A 19,574-nucleotide genomic window follows, 5' to 3' on the forward strand; every position below is an offset into this window, starting at 1 on the left:
TTTATGCTTTTTCTATGAGGTGTACTCAGAAGCATGAGTGCGCATTAATGATCCCAGATGTTAAAGGTTGAACTGTCACTGGGGAAGCAGCAGGAGGCTTAGCTTAGCCCCAGAAACCTGCCAAATATTCTGATAAAATGCTGTGATATTTCTAAAGGTACAACTTCAAATATGATGCTTCACCATGGACAACTCCCACACTGAATATATAATCAAGATCAAGAAACAACGTGAAACTTTTCAATTGTCATAGCCTGTTAAATTCCCAGTGTGACAATGAAAATATAAGGTGTTTTAGGTTTGACAATGTCTGGATGTCCACCATGTGCACTCTACAGTTGAACCAAAGGCCATATTTCTACCAGAGTGGAAAGCTGTAACTGTAACTGATCACTTCAGATTTAATGGCTGGAAAGGCAAGATGAGAGCTTTAATTGAGTGTTTATGTGAAATTAATATGTCCCTTCTTTCCATTCATTAGCTACAACCATAATAGCTTGTTCTCTATTCACTTATGAACCTGTGTAAAGTGGTTGTGAGAAGCAGAGACACTCAATGGCACACAGTATAAAAATGTGAAATAGTGAACTCAAGGCAGTAACTGCTTACTGATGTAGTGGAACCTTGAAAGGCAACAAAAACATTTCTGCTCCTTTCTTCTGTTGAATTTCATCAGGGATACTCTTTGATGCTGACAGTCAAAGTCTTGTTCACCGTTCACAGACACCCAAACAAAGGTGGAAAGTCATGGACAGAGAACATGAGTCTCCACTGTCTATTTTCAGGGCAAAACCAAATCCTGTTCAACCCTGTTCTTCATTCCTCGGCATGGACGAAAAGCCCATACTGGCCAGTTCTTTCCACAGGCTCAGCACTCACACAATGCACCACTGTGTCCCCCTGTGTATGTAATGCTGCAGTATGTTAGCTCACTGTGGCCAAGGGTGGACAATGTTTGAATGAGCATCATAAGCCAAAACAGACTGGGAGGGTTTACAAGACTGAAAAAAGGAGGGTAAACATACTCTTTGCAGAATATTGTTCATTGTTCTTCCTCTTTGTTCTCATCAGCCTGCAGGTAAAGAGGACACTGTGTATTTTCTACCACTGACCCGTGAAAAGGAAAAGCATGTTCAGACCATTGTCCCTAGGTGTATCTCTATAGCTGCTCTGTATGGGCACCAGAGCAACACCTCTCACTGTCCAACACACTCACTCACACCTGCACACAGAAAGATGCTGTTGAAGATGCTGAGGAAAATTGTGTGAGTCCACGAGAGAAACCGGGGGGTAGACAAGGAGCTGCTGTCCTTGCAGCCTGGATTGTCTCTGTGGTGATGAAACAACAGCTACGTCACAGAGACTGACTCCCACCCAGGAATGGAGGGAGGGAGGGAGGGAGAAGCACATACTGGGACAGCAGGAGAGAGGAAGCAAAGAAACAATTTAGGAAGAATAGGTCATGGAGAAAGTGAGTCAGAAGAGAGAAGTGTGGAAAGAGGGTTATATGAGATGAGCTCTTTAAAGACAGTGATTTACATGAGAACATCCTCAAATAGAGTAATATGTAATATTACAGCTGAGTATCTGGAGGAATTTTTAGATTAATACCAATGTTGAGAGCCAGTGCAGGAGATGGTGTGCCCCCAATGTGATGAGGATGAAAATAAGGGCACAGAGGTGGTGAATAGGTGAGTAGCACCTTAGGTTTTCATGCAAGAGATGAGAATTTGTGCCTCATTGCAAACTGGTCACAATTTGTGCTGAAGGTATTTTCAAAATCTCCAAAGGCACTTCTAACCATCTGCATGAAATAATATTCCATCCTCTGCATGATTAGTGTTTGTTTCCCAAGTTGCAACCAAACCAAAAAACAGAGATGGTATATGGCCTTGCTCAATTTGTGTGACACTAACCAAAACTTAAAAGGTTTTTCTATAACCTATAATTCTCTATATTAATGCTACTTTCTGATATTGTATATTTTGAAACAAAAACTGCACTTTTATATTTTCTTGTCATATACTAAGTGTTTGGATTAGGAAACAGACTTGTAAATTAGAAAATGGGCTAAAAATCTATTTATCATGCAGCAGCTAGAATATTGTTTCATCCAGATCCAGGTTAGAAGAGTCTTAAAATAATGAGGTTTCTTAAATTGCTTAGTTTTGTGAATTGAAAGAAATGATATATGAGAGGTATAACTGGAGCTAGATGCAAACATGCAATACATTTGTCTTTTTATTAATTGGAACCACAATCTTTCCCTCCTTAACCTTGATCAAGTGGTTCAGATTGGATGCAATGAAGCATTTTGTACAGTAAGCTGTAGCTCTAAGAAAGGGCTCTGTATAATCAATTTCAGTTCTGACTTAATGGACAAATGGTTGATTCTTTCATGAAATATTTTGTCAGTTCTGTTCTGTTGATGCCTTCAATGTTGGCTCTGAGGAAACAAACACCTGGGCTGTGAAATGAAATCACAAGGTCAAATTGCATTCAATCCTCTGGCTCCGAGCTGGTACAAACACCGCCTGGCAGAAATTTCCCAGTGAGCCAAAAGTGCTGTGGCCACCACATAATTACATCATTTTGATACACGATAAATACTGGCTGTGTGGATCGTTTAGCCGCTGTGTTGGTTTGTGGGACTTTCTCTGGCCCTGCGCTCTGCCAAGAACAGTGAAGTCACCTCTGAAAAGCTCATTCATCCATAACAATAAACACGCTCTTTATAGGATTTTAGGAAACAGTTTTTGTTGGATGAATTCTCAGAGAGTCAATGAACAAACTCAGCCCCCTGTCACCTGGAGCTAAGATTAAGTGGTTGTAAACCTGCTGGGCAAAAATAGGGCAGATCATGCTCTACATCTACAGCCAAAGTAGTACAAGGTACCTTTTATGTATGGCAGCATGTCTGTCGTCCTGCATTTGCATGCCACTAATTATGGTTGATTCAACAGTAATTACATCTATGCAGTCATCATGTTTATCTAATGATACTGGTAATTTGTGTGGGTATGTGTGTTTGTGAGAGAGGGAGAGAGAGAGAGAGACAGATAAAAGGGAAAGACTGTTATACATCTCTGTTATTCCCTGTATTGATTACACCCTTGAGATTATATTAGGACAGCGGGATGTCAGACACAGGCATGGACACAGAGAGGTGAGAATGAGAGAAAGAATATATTTGTGAGCTATAGAAATAAAATGTGTGTGTGTGGGGGGGGGCACCTTCCACATCTCCACAATGGACAGATCACAGGAAGAGGAGATAGGAGGATAAAAAGAGGAAATCAGGGTGATAGAGGGAGCAGAGAGGATAAAAATAAAGAACAGAGGACAGAGACAGAAAGCTTGAGGATAGGGTGAACTGTGGGTCTTGGGGATGAAACCTCCCCCAGGGCTTTACTGTGCACTCCTATTTCCAGTTGAACTTAATATTTGTTTGGAAACTTGATAAGGAACCTGATCCTCATGCCGATTGGCCAATTACACAACTGATGGTTTCTCTAATAGAGTTAATACAACAGTAATTGGAGACAGAGAAACGGAGAAAGACAAGGGCTGTACAGAGATGGAGAGCGTGAAGGGCAGGGCACATACAGTAAGATAGCCTGCTGTGGAGAGTGGGATCCATCAACCCTGATGTATATTAAAGTAGACTGAGAATACAGAATCATGTCACAGCAGAATCCTTTTCAATATCGGATATTAGACTTGACAGTTACAACTAATAAGCATGTTATAGGAGTCATGTAAAGGTGATGTCTGTTGCTTAATATAACCAAAGTTAATTAACTTTGGAGAGCACAAACACATCTTACAGAAAGTATATTAAGTACTTAATGAATGGTGCCGAGGACTGACTCTTCAGTTCGATTTAGATTTGTAAACATTGCAACCATTCCCTGACCAAAGAAGGAAAGAGCAGACATGTCTCACTTCCATTGTTATGAGACGGTTACTGTACAAGAATATGGACACAAATAATGTTAACAGCTAACCCTAAAATTTAAAGATGTGAAAATTACCTTTGTGCAATGCTACACCTCAGAACTGCGACACAAAATTATGGTAGTGTCTGAAATTTCCAATCTCAATCTGTCTTTATAAGACAGTGAGTCCCTGGTTGACATATTCAAGGACCCCACCTCTGCTGCACAGGAACAAGACCCCCAGACTGAAAGCAACACAAAATGACAACAAGCAGACATTTGTCTCTTTTTTGTCCATTTGTGTCTCTTTGTAGTCATTTGATTGACTTTCCAATGACAAAGGTTAACAGTCACCTTGGACAGAGGCTCTGGCTCAATGGCCTCCTGATGCCTTGGGCCTCTGAGCCTGTGCTCATTTAGCCTGTTCAGTAATTCATCCAGGCACATGGTAGATAAGAAATAAATAAAAATACTCTTAACTGCAAAACAAAAAACATTCAAAGGCTATAGGTTTTAAACATGTTGAATTAATCAATTAAAAAACTGCTCACTAAAGAGTAAACTGTTGAGTGTCAGTCATATGGGAGTAGAGAATGAACGAAATAAAGAGTGATTTCAGACACAGCCTTTGTCTTGTTAAGGAGTTATGTTAGTAAAACCTATTTCTGAAGGTAATCTGTTACATCATAAGGTACTTCACAGCACTGTCATATCGTTTTATGCCACTTAAGCAGCAATCTAAATCAATATCACTTCGTCTTCTTGTCTGTCCTCTACTTCCCCCTGTACTATCAACCATCAGCGTGTCGTTGTTATAAAGACCACTCCATATAGAGGTAAGAAATGGATGTATGAGTCAGCTGTCCAATGGGAGAGTGCAGGCATCCCAGATATGTGCAGATATGCGCAGAGGTCAGGAGAGCAATAATTAGGAGGCAACTGTGCTGCTAGTCACCGGCTGTTTCCTGTGGCCTCTCCATCTTACTAAGATATGAATAGATACAAAGATGACAGCAGGCAGGAGATAAGACTGTCCAGCCAGACAACCTGAAACACTCATTATCAATAAGAGGAAGAGACACAGACAGACAGACAGTGAGGGGGTGATGAGGAGGAGGGGAGCTGCATGTCTCTAGTGAGAAGACACGGTGCTGCTTCTCTAAATTAATATATAAATGAGTACAAAAAAATAATTGGCCCTTCAACTACAGAGCTGGCAGGTAGAAAGAAGAGGAAGTAAATAACCTTTTCATTTAGCTGTTCTGCTGATGGAGTAGAAGGAAATGGATTGTGTGTGTGTGTGTGTGGGGGGGGGGGGGGGCTTTGCTGCAGGTACTAGCACATTTCAGACCCCGTTTTAACACATTAGACAAAAGTTTAAGCACAACTACACACTGGCACACACCCACACATACATTTTGCCATTATCAACCTCACAACTTCTTTATGTGACAGACTGTGTGGTGTGTGTGCACTCTAGCTATTTCCTTGTGTTTTATGCCTAAAGCTGTCAGTGCACCTCTCAGACCCATCAGTAGGAGTATGTATTGTGATTGCCCTATAACCACAGTTAATACAACTTTGATAATTTACTGTAAACGTAGTTTTATTTGTAGTCTTAACTTTTTATGGCAATGTTTTGTCTATACTTTTTCCCCATCCCCAAATGTTTCTCACAGCATGCACACATGAAAGACCAAAAAAAATGCTGAGTGGAAAGAACTGCCAGTGTGATGTGCTAATAGTTTCTTCATCATACACAAAAAATCTGGACCTTGAAGTAAATCAATCTACAGAAATGATGAGAAATGTTGAATTTCTTATCATTGATAGCATGCAGTCCCCCGACCATTCACACCACCCACACAACTAGAAAGACACAGGCTGAGCATGTATCAAGTGAAGTTCCTTGTACTTGGGGAATAAAAGTATGAATCAGTTCTCTCTAATCCTTCATCTTTCTTATTCTTCTCATTGTAATTCTACTTTTCAGCCTCTGCCTCCCTTGTTCCTACTTGTTTGAATCGGCTCTCCTCTCTCAATTATTTCTGCAATTAATCACAAAGTGTTAGACTAAACTGACACCAGTGAAGGTCTCGCCCTCTCCAGGCACACACAGTCCCACCCAGGGAAGTTATGACTATGTGTCACTTTGTTCCTCCCAGTGGAACCAGGTTAATTATACTGCAGCGAGTCTGTTACCCTGCATGATACTCACTGTAACATTTAACTGTGCTGTATTTAATACCTACCAAGCACTGCAGCCAAATTATTGACTTAAACAAACTGGCTAAATCACCAGCTTCACACACAAACACACACACACACACACACACACACACACACACACACACACACACACACACAGCATCTTTAACACAGGATTTACATTTTAAACATCAAGAGCAAACAGTACAAGCTAGTAAAAGGTTACGTACGGTGGCTTTTGTCTCACCCTTGAAATGTCAGTGTTGTTTTCTGTCTTGCTGCTCAAACGGTGCCAAGAGACCTCTGATGGACATTTATGTGCATTTGCTTCCCAACAGCAGGGAGACACTGATAAAGGCCAAGGGCTGAATCATGTTTGCTTCTTTGTCTGCAGTTGTGCTTTATGCAGTGTAATCACACTTTATTTGGATAGCCCGACAATGCGACAGTCAATTTACTGTAAGGCAACTATAATATATTTGTAGATGAAAACACTTGAAGCCAAGAACACTTAAATAACTGCTCAATATGAATAACAAAATGCCATGTAAACACCTAACTAAAAGAAAGTTCATTCTGGTTGGGTTCAAAAGATGAAATGGTTTCATGTAAATGCTTTTAAAAATTATTTTCATTTATACAAAGATATTCTTCTTCTTTAATTTTTATTTTTTACATTTGATCACTAGTGATAATAAGTGTGCATCTTCTCTTCAACTGTTAACAAAGATATGAGTATCTATTTTTGAGACTGAACATTGTCATTTTGGTTTCAGTAGGTCTAAGGGTCTGCATCAGGTATGGTTTCAAGGCTTTCAAGATTTAAATAGAGGTTTCTGTCCTTTGGTCCTGTGCTGCATTGCAGTGAAAAACATAGTTGCCTGACATCACCCCTCTCTCTGCCATATCACTGGAAATGCCATAAATCCTATCTAATCCTATTCATTTACTGGGACCCACTTCCTCTTTATCATTGCCCAATCTCACCCGGTCTCACTGACTTGAGTGAAAGGAAAAAACTGAGATGCATCTGTCAGATGACACTGAATACTTGTCTTCTCAACCAGCTCCACTACTTCAGACCAGCTGATAATCACACCAGAGCAGAAAGGTCCTGAAGAAAAAAGGGCAGAGATATGAAGACAGAGAGGCAGAGACGCAGAATGAATGGATGTCAGACAGATTGCTGAAAGAGAGGAGGCCACAGAGCGAGGTATGGAGAGAGACAGAATAAATGAATCTCTGCAGACTAAAAATAGCGCCCTCAATCCCCAGTGCAGAGCTGGGTAAATAGGGGCTGTCTTGGGTGGGTCTCTGGACACTTGTTAGAAACAATACCATCTCATCCATTACACCCCAACACAGGGCTGACAGTCACACACATGCACACACATATTTGTACAAATAGACAGCAAAGAGGCATGCGAGTTCAAGTACAATCGCATGTGTGCATGTTTTGTGTGTGTGTGTGTGTGTGTGTGCCTATAACTAGCTGTCCCCCATGACTCGTAATCACAAAAGGAGTGAAATGCACAGGAGGGAGTTTAAAAGAGGGAGTAATTGAGAATAGAAAAGGAAAAGCTGGGGGAGACGTAGGAATGGAAATACGAGTGAGTCAGTGAATAAAAAGCGGTTGTGTTTCACATGCAGCAGGGGGAGGGTTTGACAGCGAGAGGAGGAAAGAGGGCTACAGGACAAGGAAAAACTGTGTAAGGTGTCCGAGAAAAAAAGCTTTTAAAACACTAAAACATCAGCTGCAGTTAAAGTTGTCTAACAAGGTTTTCTCTCCATACAAGTGCAAATGTTTAGAAGCTTCCATCTACTAGAATGAAGAACATAATCTGGGAGTCATCTGGGACTATGCTCTTCAAAAGGAGACGGGACTGAGTTTGTGTCTAACCATTTACATTTCTGCTGTTATTCCCTGTGACAGAAGCCCCTGAACATCTTCATAACAAAAGACCCTCAAACAAATTTGTAATAGACCACTAAATACTGTTTGATGAGATTTTCTCTTTAGGGGCTACAGTTGTGGTGATACTTGCAAAACTGTCAAATCAAATCAATCTTTGTAGTCCATGGGGAAATATGCAGACAGGGTTTAAAATGCCACAACAAAACAAATCAGACTACTGGGACAATCACAGAAAACTGTAAGACCATAACAAAAGGCTAAAAAATGACTTTAAAAGAAACAAAAACAAGGATCATATCAGATTTGAGGTGGCATAAAGTGCAAACATATGTGGAAAATGCAATATTACAGTGCAAAAAGAGGCCAAGAGGTCTGCTATTAATGTGCATACAGTTTTCCATGTTCAGAATATAGTCGGACACTGATGTGAAGGCAACCCTCAGGCTACTTCTCTTCCTAGCAATCAGTCTGTAGCTAAAACCCTGAAGGCAAGAGTTCAAACTCTCTGTACAGGACAATCTATGGACCTGCTTGCTGTAAATATCCCTGAGCTCGCTCTGACTCACCCCAACTGCTGTCTCTTGTCACATTAACAAGCCTGTTTCTGGTTGTGTAAAGATTTCCATGTCAGACAGCAGTTGTCTGATGTTAAGACTGCTACTATAAACCTTGTGTAAAACAAACATCAAAGCAGGGAAAAAAAACATTTAAAGAGTTCAATTTCCTCAGGATGAAAAGATGTTGCTTCACTTTTTGAGAACCTCACTTGATTTTATTACGCACGTTGTTGTCCAGAGCAGTGCCTGAATATTTGTTTTGTTCTAAAAGCTCAATCTCCTCTCTCTTAACAACAGACATTGCAGCAACAGCAGAGGATGACTTTCTGAAATCAATACTCACGTCCTTAGTTTTTGCTACATTTAGCAGGATAAAGGACTTGTCACACCATAACACAAAGTCCTCCTCCACAGACCGGTGATCTTAATCCACCCCGTCCATGTAGGCTGACTAATGACCGAATCATCAGCACATTTTATTATGTGTCTGTTCTCATCATCACTTTGACAGTTGTTCTTATAAATAATATAGAGAAGGTGAGCAGGACCTTGTGGGGATCTGAAGAGGGATTTGGTTTAAAGGGAGACTATCTGCAGTCACTGTGAGCAGCTGGTCAAAGGACTAGTCCACATTAGAAGGAGGGTAGTTGTATGTACACACATCACATCAGGTGCAAGGCTACTGACTGACGTATTATTGGTAAAACTTTTATTGTGCAGTTATTCAAGCTGTTGAATATAACTGAGATGTTTGTCACCATGGGTGCATGCCAGCAGCCTGTTAGCCTAGATTAGCATACAGACAACATACAGATAAACAGCTGCCTCATATTTACTGGTCAGATGTGACAGTGGTGCTGATGTTTTCATCTAAATTTGTGTTAAAGTCTGTCATGTTAAAATTCATGTTAAAAGCAGCTATGTCAGCTGTGGCATCAGAAGGCATGAATTCAGTGGCATTCCCCTTTATTAAAAGGGTTGCCTTGAGTTTTTCATGGCTGAGAAAAGAAAAGCCAGGTGACCCTGTCAACTATGAAGAGCTGATAAAGAAGCACAAATGGAGGGCTGGTAACTGTGATGAGTCAGGTTAACTCCTCATTAAAAAACACTTTTTGATCATTTAAAAGGGGTATCCACGAGTCACAGATGTCCTTGAAAGACCTGAATGGTTAAAAAAAAAAAATGTAGCATTTGTTTTGGGACTTTTGGGAAAACAAGACCAAATATGATATGAATTCTTATGTGTTTATTATGTAATACTGAATTAAACTACTAATTTACACTCATGTGCTGTTGATGCACAGGCAACAATCTTTTCCTGTGAAGCCTTTTAACAAATTGATTTGAGCCGCTCTACGTCTCAGACAGAGGTTTGCCATTTGTCTCTACATTTTGACATTTTTCTCCCTTTGTTTGTCATTGAATTAGCTTTATACAGTGAACCTCTTAATGCATTTTTGTGAGCCTCAAACCTCTGATTTACAGCAAAGGTCCTGCCTTTACTGTGCCATTACTGTCCAACTCTCCATAATCAACAGGAGGAACTGTACCACCAGGCCAGCGCAGTCATAAAAAATATTCATTAAATGTTTCAGTTTGCAAAGCAGATGTAGGTTTTGTCTAAAAATTACTCTGACACTGCACTGAACTTATACAAGGTCTCATGGCTACTCAAAACATATGTAACATGCCATGTCAGACGAGTGTGTTATTAAAAGCATTCACGGTGTGAAATGGAAGCCCCATGCTGTGATAGAAGATTAGGTTTAAATAACATGAGCAGATAGGCACTTGTTGCTTACAATGGCTTTTACAACACAGTCTAAACACAACTCATACACGCATAGCTATACACACGATGGCATGACCACAAACATTTCATACACAAACACACACAAACAGACAAATCGGGTCTGCAGCTGGAGATAGATGAGCTATGGACGACATTAATGCATGAGGTGAGGGGTGGGGGGGCTTAATGGAATATACATTATGACACCATCAGAAAAAAGATAAAGAGGGAGAGGAATATACAGAAGATACTGGCTAGGAGCAAGGATGCATGCCAATATGTCAGAAAACTGGGAACAAAAAAAGTGGGGGAGAAAAAAAAACAAACTTTAAATTCTCTGTTGCCATGTCAAATCCAATGAAACACTCCAAGAGTCTACATAGTGTTCTCTATTATTATGTTGTTATAAATGCTGTGTCCTAATAATAACAGTGTTTGTAATTCATTTTCATTCATTGTCAGAATAAGCCAGCTTTAAGCTGCTATAATAGATGGCACACAGCTCAGCAGTGGTAAAAGTCTGAAAGGAGCGCAGTTATGTACATAACAACCACTACTTGGAAAAAGACACCATGAAATTGTCAGCAATTGTGACTGGATCATTATGTGTCACAGCCACAGCAACAGCAGTGATAGCAGTAGAATTATTGTCGCAGTGCTTCAGGCTAAATCTGCTGTCCAGACGTGACTATGCTGTTTCAGGCCACTTGACATGAGGCAATAACACACAGAATCCAAGCCAGAAATTACAGGGCAAGCATGTAACAAATATGCAAGAAGTGTTCCCATTAAAGAAAAGTGTGTATTATGCATGTTTGTGTGTGTATCTGTGCGACAGTGCAGTATTGTTGATTTCACAGACAATCACAGTCACCAGGCACACTTGGATCAATCCACTAGAGGGACCTGGGGCTAAAATGAACTGTTGGAGCCCCACTGACTTTCTCATCCTCACACTCATTGTGTATGTGCACTGTTGCTGTTATTAGTATGTTAGTATATATTTTGCCCAGAGCACAGAAACCAATCAGTTCTTGTGCACTGAAAAAACAATGGTCATTTAATTTATGCTAATTTAACTGACTAATTTATTTGGCAATATACACAATATAAACATATTATCAACTTAAATAATTAAGAATTGGTGCCTTATATGAACCAAGATCAAGATCAGGTAATATTACAGATTTTCCTCATTTCACTTAGCATTTATTTTATGGTATATGGTATATAACTAAATTCTATTACAATTAAGCAAATCACCACAAACACAACTGTCACACAGTGAAGCTGCAGATTTTATAGGCCCCAGGAGGTCTAGGGCAGTTGCCCCATTTGTGTGGCTGCTAATCCAGCCTCACCTCCAGGGGTTAATTTTACACTAGCTAAAACTAAATTATACTACCCCCACCCTGCACACACACAGACACACACACACAGCTCAGATAAACTTATCAGCATTTGCAAAGTGAGTTACAGTCTATTTTGATACGGCCTATTTTGGTCCAGGCTATCAGAACAGAGTAGCAAAGTGCATTAAGTGCGCTCACACACTCATTCTCACACACTCACACTCTCTCACACACACACACACACACACACACACCTTTAACCCACCTAACTGTATATCCTTGACCACAATAACACTGAATAGGCAAACTAAGTCCACAACCCTGTACTCATTTTCTAGTTTAACTGTACATACATGGCTACTAACATCAGCTCAGCCAAAACATTTCTTGGGGGGTTTGGCAGTCTCGACTCTGCCAACCTCATATGCTGTTTGTTACCAGGTGGGATATTCTCAGGGGAGTCTTACTGACTGCACTCAACTCAGGTAGCATTAGCAGTAAGATGATCTCACTACAACACAGCATGAAAGGAACACAGTTTTCTTGGTAGCCTTCATAGTCCATAATAAATGAAAGACCTGTTTCAGTATCATATTACAGCTGCTGTTTATTGCAAGTTAGTGGGCAGTAATGGATTTGGCACTAGATTTTTTTGCAATTGGTTTGCAGCTCACCTCTGAACTCTCAGCCAGTTCACCAACTTACGAATGTGTGTTCACACTTCCCTCGTGCTGAAGGAATGAAACAGGTACATCAGCATTACAGGCATCAACAAGTGCCCAGTGATGCTTATGTGTACTGTAAGACCTGGACATAGAAAGACCTGAAGAGACGAGTGGACAACCTTTACTCTGAACTTTTCCTTTTTATTCAACAGATCTCTCTTATAAAGCTTCACATTCTCCCTTGCTTTTTCATACGTGTCCCTCTCTCTATACTTATACCACAGCTTTGCTTCTGTCCTCCATTCTCTCAGTCCCTCTCGTCTGCTCTTCAAAAGCACACCTCTGTTCACCTACACTCCTCAATACCTTTCTCTCTCTTCCCTTGTCTGTCATTTCCACTGACCCAGATACACACACAAGTGCGGTCAACAAGACACACACTCCACAGACAAGCACACTCTAATAAAAAGGACCCACAAAAAAACTGCAGTTGCAAACTCACTGAACCACAAAGCGTTCAAAGTGCCCTGTGCCTCTGGAATAACAAAGACATTATGAGCTAATAAAGTTTTCCTCACAATCCCAGCTCAACACTGCACTGCAGACCAGTCTGCTTGTCCCTAAGCCATACATTATCTACCCAGCATTCCTGCCTCAGAGGACACTGATGGGACAAACTTCACCCACCCTTCGCTCTCCTCTTTCTCCCTCTCCCTCTCCTTGGCTTTGCGAGACTTGTGCAGGAGTCCGATCAGGATCACGGCGGCCCGTATGCCGGCCTTTTTGTTGTGGAATCGTCCTCCGGTCTGAGACATGCTGGACGTTTCTGCTGGTGCCAGGAGGGGTTCAGGTGACAGGCGGTCCAAGGTCAGGCTGGCTCCAGGGTTCCTGGGCTGCAGGACCTGCTTGGCCGTGGCTTTCCGGGGCTCCAGCGTGAGGCGTGGATGCTACAGTCTCGGATCTGTATGCTGTCAGTTCTGGAGGCAGTTGGCCAAGTTTCTGCCAAACCAAGAACCTGTTTGAATTGTGGCCCTGGGTTGGTAGTCTCAAGCCTCTCTGTCAGATGTTATCGGTATAAAGTCAAAAAAGTTAGAGATTCTGGAGCCACTTAAGGTTTGGCAGGGTGTCAGATCCGGTCTAATCTCTATTGTTCTTGCTTGTAGGATCAATGAGCATTTGTTGTAATCCCAAAGGTCCAGAGTGGCACTGTTGGACTCCAGCTCAAGGTGAACTTCTATCTGCATTCCCTGCTCCTGCAATGAATCTGTGCATCATAGCTCCGTAACACATCATGGTCCCTGATGTGAGGATGAAGAATTGCGCTGCAGACAGCCTCGCAGACACTCTCACTGTGGCACTGCATCTCTCTGTCTACCTACCTCTACATTCCCACCTCTCCCTCCTCTAGAATGCTGTGCTTCTTCTCCCTCTGTGTCTGCTGCTGCTCTGCTCCCTCCTTCCTGTCTGCTGAGCCCCACCCTCCTTTGCCTGATAGGCTGGAGTTCATGCAAAGTACCACCTCCTCCTCCTCTACTGTATGCCTCCCTCTATCTCTCCCTGCCCTTGTTTCTACCTTGTTAATAATTTTATATTAATCCCACTGACCTTGTTCTATCTATGCTTGATTTTATGATTTCATTTCTAGGCACACACACACGCACACCCACACCTACCCACTCCTGCTCACCACACACCCTCTGTGTGAAATCTCAAATCAAACAGGCTTATCAGCCGATTGCCTACTGTGCTGTTGCCAAGGACATCGGAATTGAAATGTAACCTCGCAAAATGAAGGCAGATTAAATGAAACCACATGAAAAAATGTAACACATTTTACATGCTGTCTTTTGTGCATAAACACACATGAAAATACAAAACATATCTTCTCACACTGTATTTCTTGTTCTTTGCCTCCTACTATCCTGTCCTACCTTATCTTTTCTAATTTAATCCTTTTTAATTCTTGCATTGTTTTTTGCTCTTAAAATACAGTCTACAATGCTGGTGTTTCTCTCCAGCTCCAGCCAGAGCCAGTTTCTTCTTCAGTTGTCTTACAGTTTGGTAAACAGAGATAAAGCTGCCATCTTCCCAGAATATACTGATCTATAGTTTTCTGTTTCCGATCTTTGACTACCTGTACTTCTTCATTTTCATTTGTTAGAGAGCCAGCCAACTAACTGACTGAAGGAGTGCCTGAATGAATGAATGAGTGGATGAATGGCTAACTGACTAGCTGCATTCAATCTGGTAGCATTTATTTATTATTTATTTAGATATTGTTGCTTTTGCGTTAATGAAACAGTTTGATATTGTGAAAATACACTTATTTATTTTCTTGCCAAGAGTCAGATGAATAGATCGATACTGTGCTCATATAATATGAAGCTTGGCGATGTCTCTCTTACAGTCTTGTTTTTACATGTCAGTATTGATATGCATTAAAATCCATCCATCTTCTTATCTAAACATCAGCAAGAAAGTCAATAAGAACATTTCCAAAAATTGTATTAGAAACACACTGTATATAACATTTTAAAGCCTTAAATATATAAATATATGAAAGTGTCCTGCAGAGCACAATGAGTGATTTTATTCATGACAGTAAGACCAGCAACTGTAACACCTTTGTGCATTACTGGGAGTGTTATAAAGCCATGATTTGCTACCTTTCATTTGCCTCATTAAACAGATTTGGTGTCAGGCTTTTCCACATTGATTCCCTTTTGTAACGAGTTCATGTTTGAATGTTTTTTTTTTTTTTTTTTTTTTGTCTTAGGAACATGCCCAACATAAAATACAAACTTTCATTTCAAGGTAAATATAGCCTTGTCAATTATGAGGCAGCAAAGATAAAACTCTGTAGACAGAGAAGGACACAGACATAAAACTGTACAGGCAACATAAAAGACTGATGTAGCAGTGAATCACACTGCGCATCTGGTACAGCTTGTACGGGAAAGAGTAGCAACAATAATAAAGGGGAAAATGTCATTTGACAGCTGAAATGGACTGCCTCTGACTCCTTGTACAGAGGATAATTAGAGAAATGCATCATTCAAAACAGGATACAAAGACATCTGAGTAGATGAGATGCTTCAGTAATTGTCCGACAGCAGCCAGGGAATAGCTAAAGCCAAGGAAACAGCGGCAGCAAACACAACAATTAAATGCAAGGTCCCATTTCTCTCCACATGCATTGTTCTTCCTGTGTGTAATCAGCGCCATAGCAACCGGACAACTGCCAAAGGATCTGCCTGATGGACCCCCCTGGAGGCTGTGTCCCATTAGACACCCACCCAAGAAAAAAAAAGACTCAGTAGATTTTTGGTGCTCTTTCTGGAATTTGCTTCCAAAAAAGGCAGTTTGTGATTTTTGAGTGATGCAATCTACGATCATGCCTCCCTCACTCAAAACCACCTGAGGATTTTCCCAACTCCTGTGCGGAGGCAAACAAACAAGCTCACACCTCAACCAGACTATCAAATGTCCCCTTGAGATAGGCTGTTTAAAAACACATACATGTACATACTGTATACACACACATCCTCGCTCACACCTGCAGATTCAGCCATTTCACTAGGGTCCTATTGTGCGTCATCGGGGGGGTATCTATTCACTTTCAGACACAACAACACAACTCACTCTCTTTCAACCACACCCCCCACCTCTTCCTCTCACTCTCTCCTTCACACACACACACAAACAAACACGGTGTGACTTGGTCTGTTTTCATTTTCATTTTTAAACTGTTTGCTAGATGTTTCTTGCAAGGAGGTCATGAGTCCCCTTGCCCCATACATACCCCATACATACCCCACAACAACCCTCAGATAATTTTGACAAGAAGCTGAAAAGAAGCCTGTTTTTTCATTATCTGGATTTTTTATACTGTATTTATTGGGTGGTTGTTTGCAACTGGAAAATAGTGGGAAACCTAAAATGACACTGGTTTCTGGTTTTCAAAATTTAAGTGAAAATCAATGAACAAACTTCCCCTGTGTCTTTCATTAATGCACACACAGACATGCACACACACTTGTGTGAGCCTCAGTGGTGCCAAGCAGCCTTTCCTGTCACTTCACAGCTTCTCAAGTGTCTCCCAAACAAACAGATGCCAGTCTACCAACGTCACCCTTCTTTGCAATGCAATCTATTACAAGACACACATACACACATAAAAACACACAAACAAATAACATGTTCAACTCTGTAATGAGCCTCATACTAAACAAGACTACAGCGTGGCAGTCCTTCTAATAGGTATAACCTTTCTACACAAGGCCACATACTTGCTTACACAAACACACACACACACACACACACACACACAGAAAATGCTTTACCCAACTGAGAGCCCGCTGGAGAAAATGACCTTCACAACTGCTGCTGAGTAACTGCTCCACCCACCAGCACTCACTCACACACACACACACACACACACACACACACACATACACACACACACACACACTCTCTCTCTCTCTCTCTCTCTCTCACACACACACACAAGCATGCACACTCCCTCCCTCTTCCCACTTTCCTCTCTACTTCAGTCCTGTTTTTTTCCAATCCACCATGTTCCAGAAAGACAACTCATCAGGACACTTACATGTGAAATCCATTTTCATTGTGTGTGTGTATGTGTGTGATGCATACACAATCTATACATATTCAGCTTCCCCATGCAGGATGGTAATGTTTACAAAGATACACCAAAGTTCAGATGGAAATGGCAAGCGTGCCATAAATAAGAGATTATCTCACTCTGAAATGTCATGTTGTCATATAAATCAAACGATTTATGAAAGTAAATAAAAGGAAATGTCAGCGCTCGCTATCTCACATCAGGTTGTAGCCTAATGTACAGAATGTGGTATGGGAATGAGAGCTTCACATGTGGAGCTTACATGTGTTTGATGTGGCTTAAAATGTGTTGTAGACTTTGGTTATGACGGGGAGGAGAAAAAAAAAAACTCTTTCAAGTGCTGCATCTCTACAATCACTGTCAGTCCCTTTTATAAAGTAGGACTGTGTACTCTTAGTGTGTGCACACAGTATTCAGACTTTCTACCTGCTATTATTGCTTTTGAAAGCATCTCTGTTGGCACAAACATCAACATAATTTACTCTGTTTTGTTTCTTGGCATGTTTTAGCCATTTTGTTCCAGTATGTGACAGGCTTATTAAAAACTCAGTTAGGTTCAGTTTGTCATGTCAGCACCAGCTGGTGAAAAGGAATTCCTCCCTTGGTGTGTTGGTGCTGGTGTCACTTTAGTGAGAAGTCATTTTTTGTTATGAAATTAAACAGCCATTATATTACTTTAATTACAAGGTTTCTGAGAACTGCTCTGCATGTATTGTACACATGATCTTCTCTATAACTGAAAGACCCAATTATATGTTTATCCTACAGATCCTCATTTTGATTAGATAACAACTATCAGTGCTGTAAAGTCAGAGACACTTGACCTAGATTTTAATTAGACAGTCATAATTTTCAGTTTTTTTGCAGAGTGTATAAGCTGTCTTTATGTCGGCTTTCACATCTCTCTCACAGAGCTGTGATCCTCTCTCCTTTGTAACAGCAGCACTTCTCCTCTTGTAGCTCTCTCTCTCTCTCTCTTTTGTCTGTGTTATTTTCCATTAACATCTATTATTTTCCACCTCACAATTTCCTCCTTCAGCTTTCTCCTCCTTCTCCTAACCCTCCTGCCTCTTATCATCAGTACTCTACAACAGCTTCACAAAATTGCAATTACAAAACATCTGTAGGGGAAACATAAAGCAGATAAAGGATAACTTTGAATTGTTAGAAACATTAATTTTCAGGAGTAATAATTTAGGCCTTCCAGCCTAACACAGTATTTCATATCTTGATGATAACAGAATAACTGATAACGCTGCTCAAACAAAGAATGCAACAAACTTGTCTCTAATATGAACAGTCAGTGGATTTTGGAGGAAAGTGATTGAAATTTGACTACCCCAGCTGAATATGTTATCACTGATCATGTTCTATTTAGATAATCAGCAATCTGTAACTGATTACCTGCATCAATTTGGAGTCTAATCCTCCCATCCATGCCTATCTGCCATTTCAGTCTCAACTCGTATCACACCTCTGTTTTATCTCTCTCTGTGTGTACTTTCCTCCATTGTACAGTACATGCTGATCCTTTCTGCAATTCTCTATTTGGACCCAAGCCCACTTTTCAAAGAACTATAAACTGTCAACATGGTGACACACATTTATACATGCAGATCACAAACATGCTGGTGCATTCAAACCTGAGGTGAAGGTTGTGTTGAGCAATTTACTGGGGAGTTTACAGTAAACATAAATTCATAAAACACTCAGCACAGTCATTTATGTGATCATAAGGTGTTCCTCTTTCTGTTCCACTCATGTCCCATTCACTATAATTTCCCTCTCCAGACTGTGTGTGCTGTCGTCTCTGCAGAGGCCTCTTGTTATTGCTCATTCAGCTAAAATTAGCAATATAGTGCTGGTGTAGAATGCCATATCATCATATAAACTGTAGAAAGGAAAACACTGCTGTATTTACCAAGAAGAGGCGGGGTAAAATAAATGACATTAAACTATTGGTCAGATGAGATCTTCTTTTTCCTTATTTTAAATTGTCAACATATCAAAACCCCACAATGAATTGTTCTGTTAACAAGTATTGTCTGTGTATCCAAAGTCTGACATTCTCGTTATTGTTCAAAAACTATTAAAAACAGATCACTGAGTGACACTGACTGACATGTTCCTTCACTGCCATGAACACGAGAACTGTAGTTTATTTGGACTTAATCCACATATTTCTGCTGCTGTAAATACTCTATAGGGCCTGAAATGTGTCTGACTCCCCCACTGAAAATGAATCCCAGCAAATGACTGTCTTGCTTCTGTCTGAGTAAACTTTCCTTAAAACTACTATGCTCAGATTTTATTGGAAATCTTTTTTTTTTTTTATTGGAAGTCTTTTCTCAAAAATGATGATATATATATATTTGCAACCTGGAGGAAGGAATGTACTGACAGACAGATTAACACACTGCTGGTTTGAGGTTTATGACATTTGTGGACAATCAAAAAATAATGAATATTACCTGTGTTATTCTTTAACATTTAATGAGTAAT

General features: G+C 40.5%; 1 protein-coding gene across 5 annotated transcripts in view; it reads right to left on the reverse strand.

Annotated features, from left to right (window-relative positions):
- The window catches only part of rap1gap2a (RAP1 GTPase activating protein 2a), a 75,177-nt gene that overhangs the window by 22,103 nt on the left and 33,500 nt on the right, over nt 1-19,574 (reverse strand). For 2 of the 5 annotated variants that reach the window (XM_018698869.2, XM_018698868.2), the window contains exon 1: nt 13,115-13,871. The exons of the other annotated variants lie outside the window; for them this stretch is intronic. In XM_018698869.2, coding sequence (XP_018554385.1) covers nt 13,115-13,242 — 128 coding nt within the window. In that variant the 5' untranslated portion in view covers nt 13,243-13,871. Of the gene's footprint in view, nt 1-13,114; nt 13,872-19,574 lie in introns of those variants that run through there. 5 annotated transcript variants of the gene reach the window in all.

The sequence above is a fragment of the Lates calcarifer genome, linkage group LG21 (assembly GCF_001640805.2).
Source record: "Lates calcarifer isolate ASB-BC8 linkage group LG21, TLL_Latcal_v3, whole genome shotgun sequence".
NCBI classification, from domain to species: Eukaryota; Metazoa; Chordata; class Actinopteri; family Centropomidae; genus Lates; species Lates calcarifer.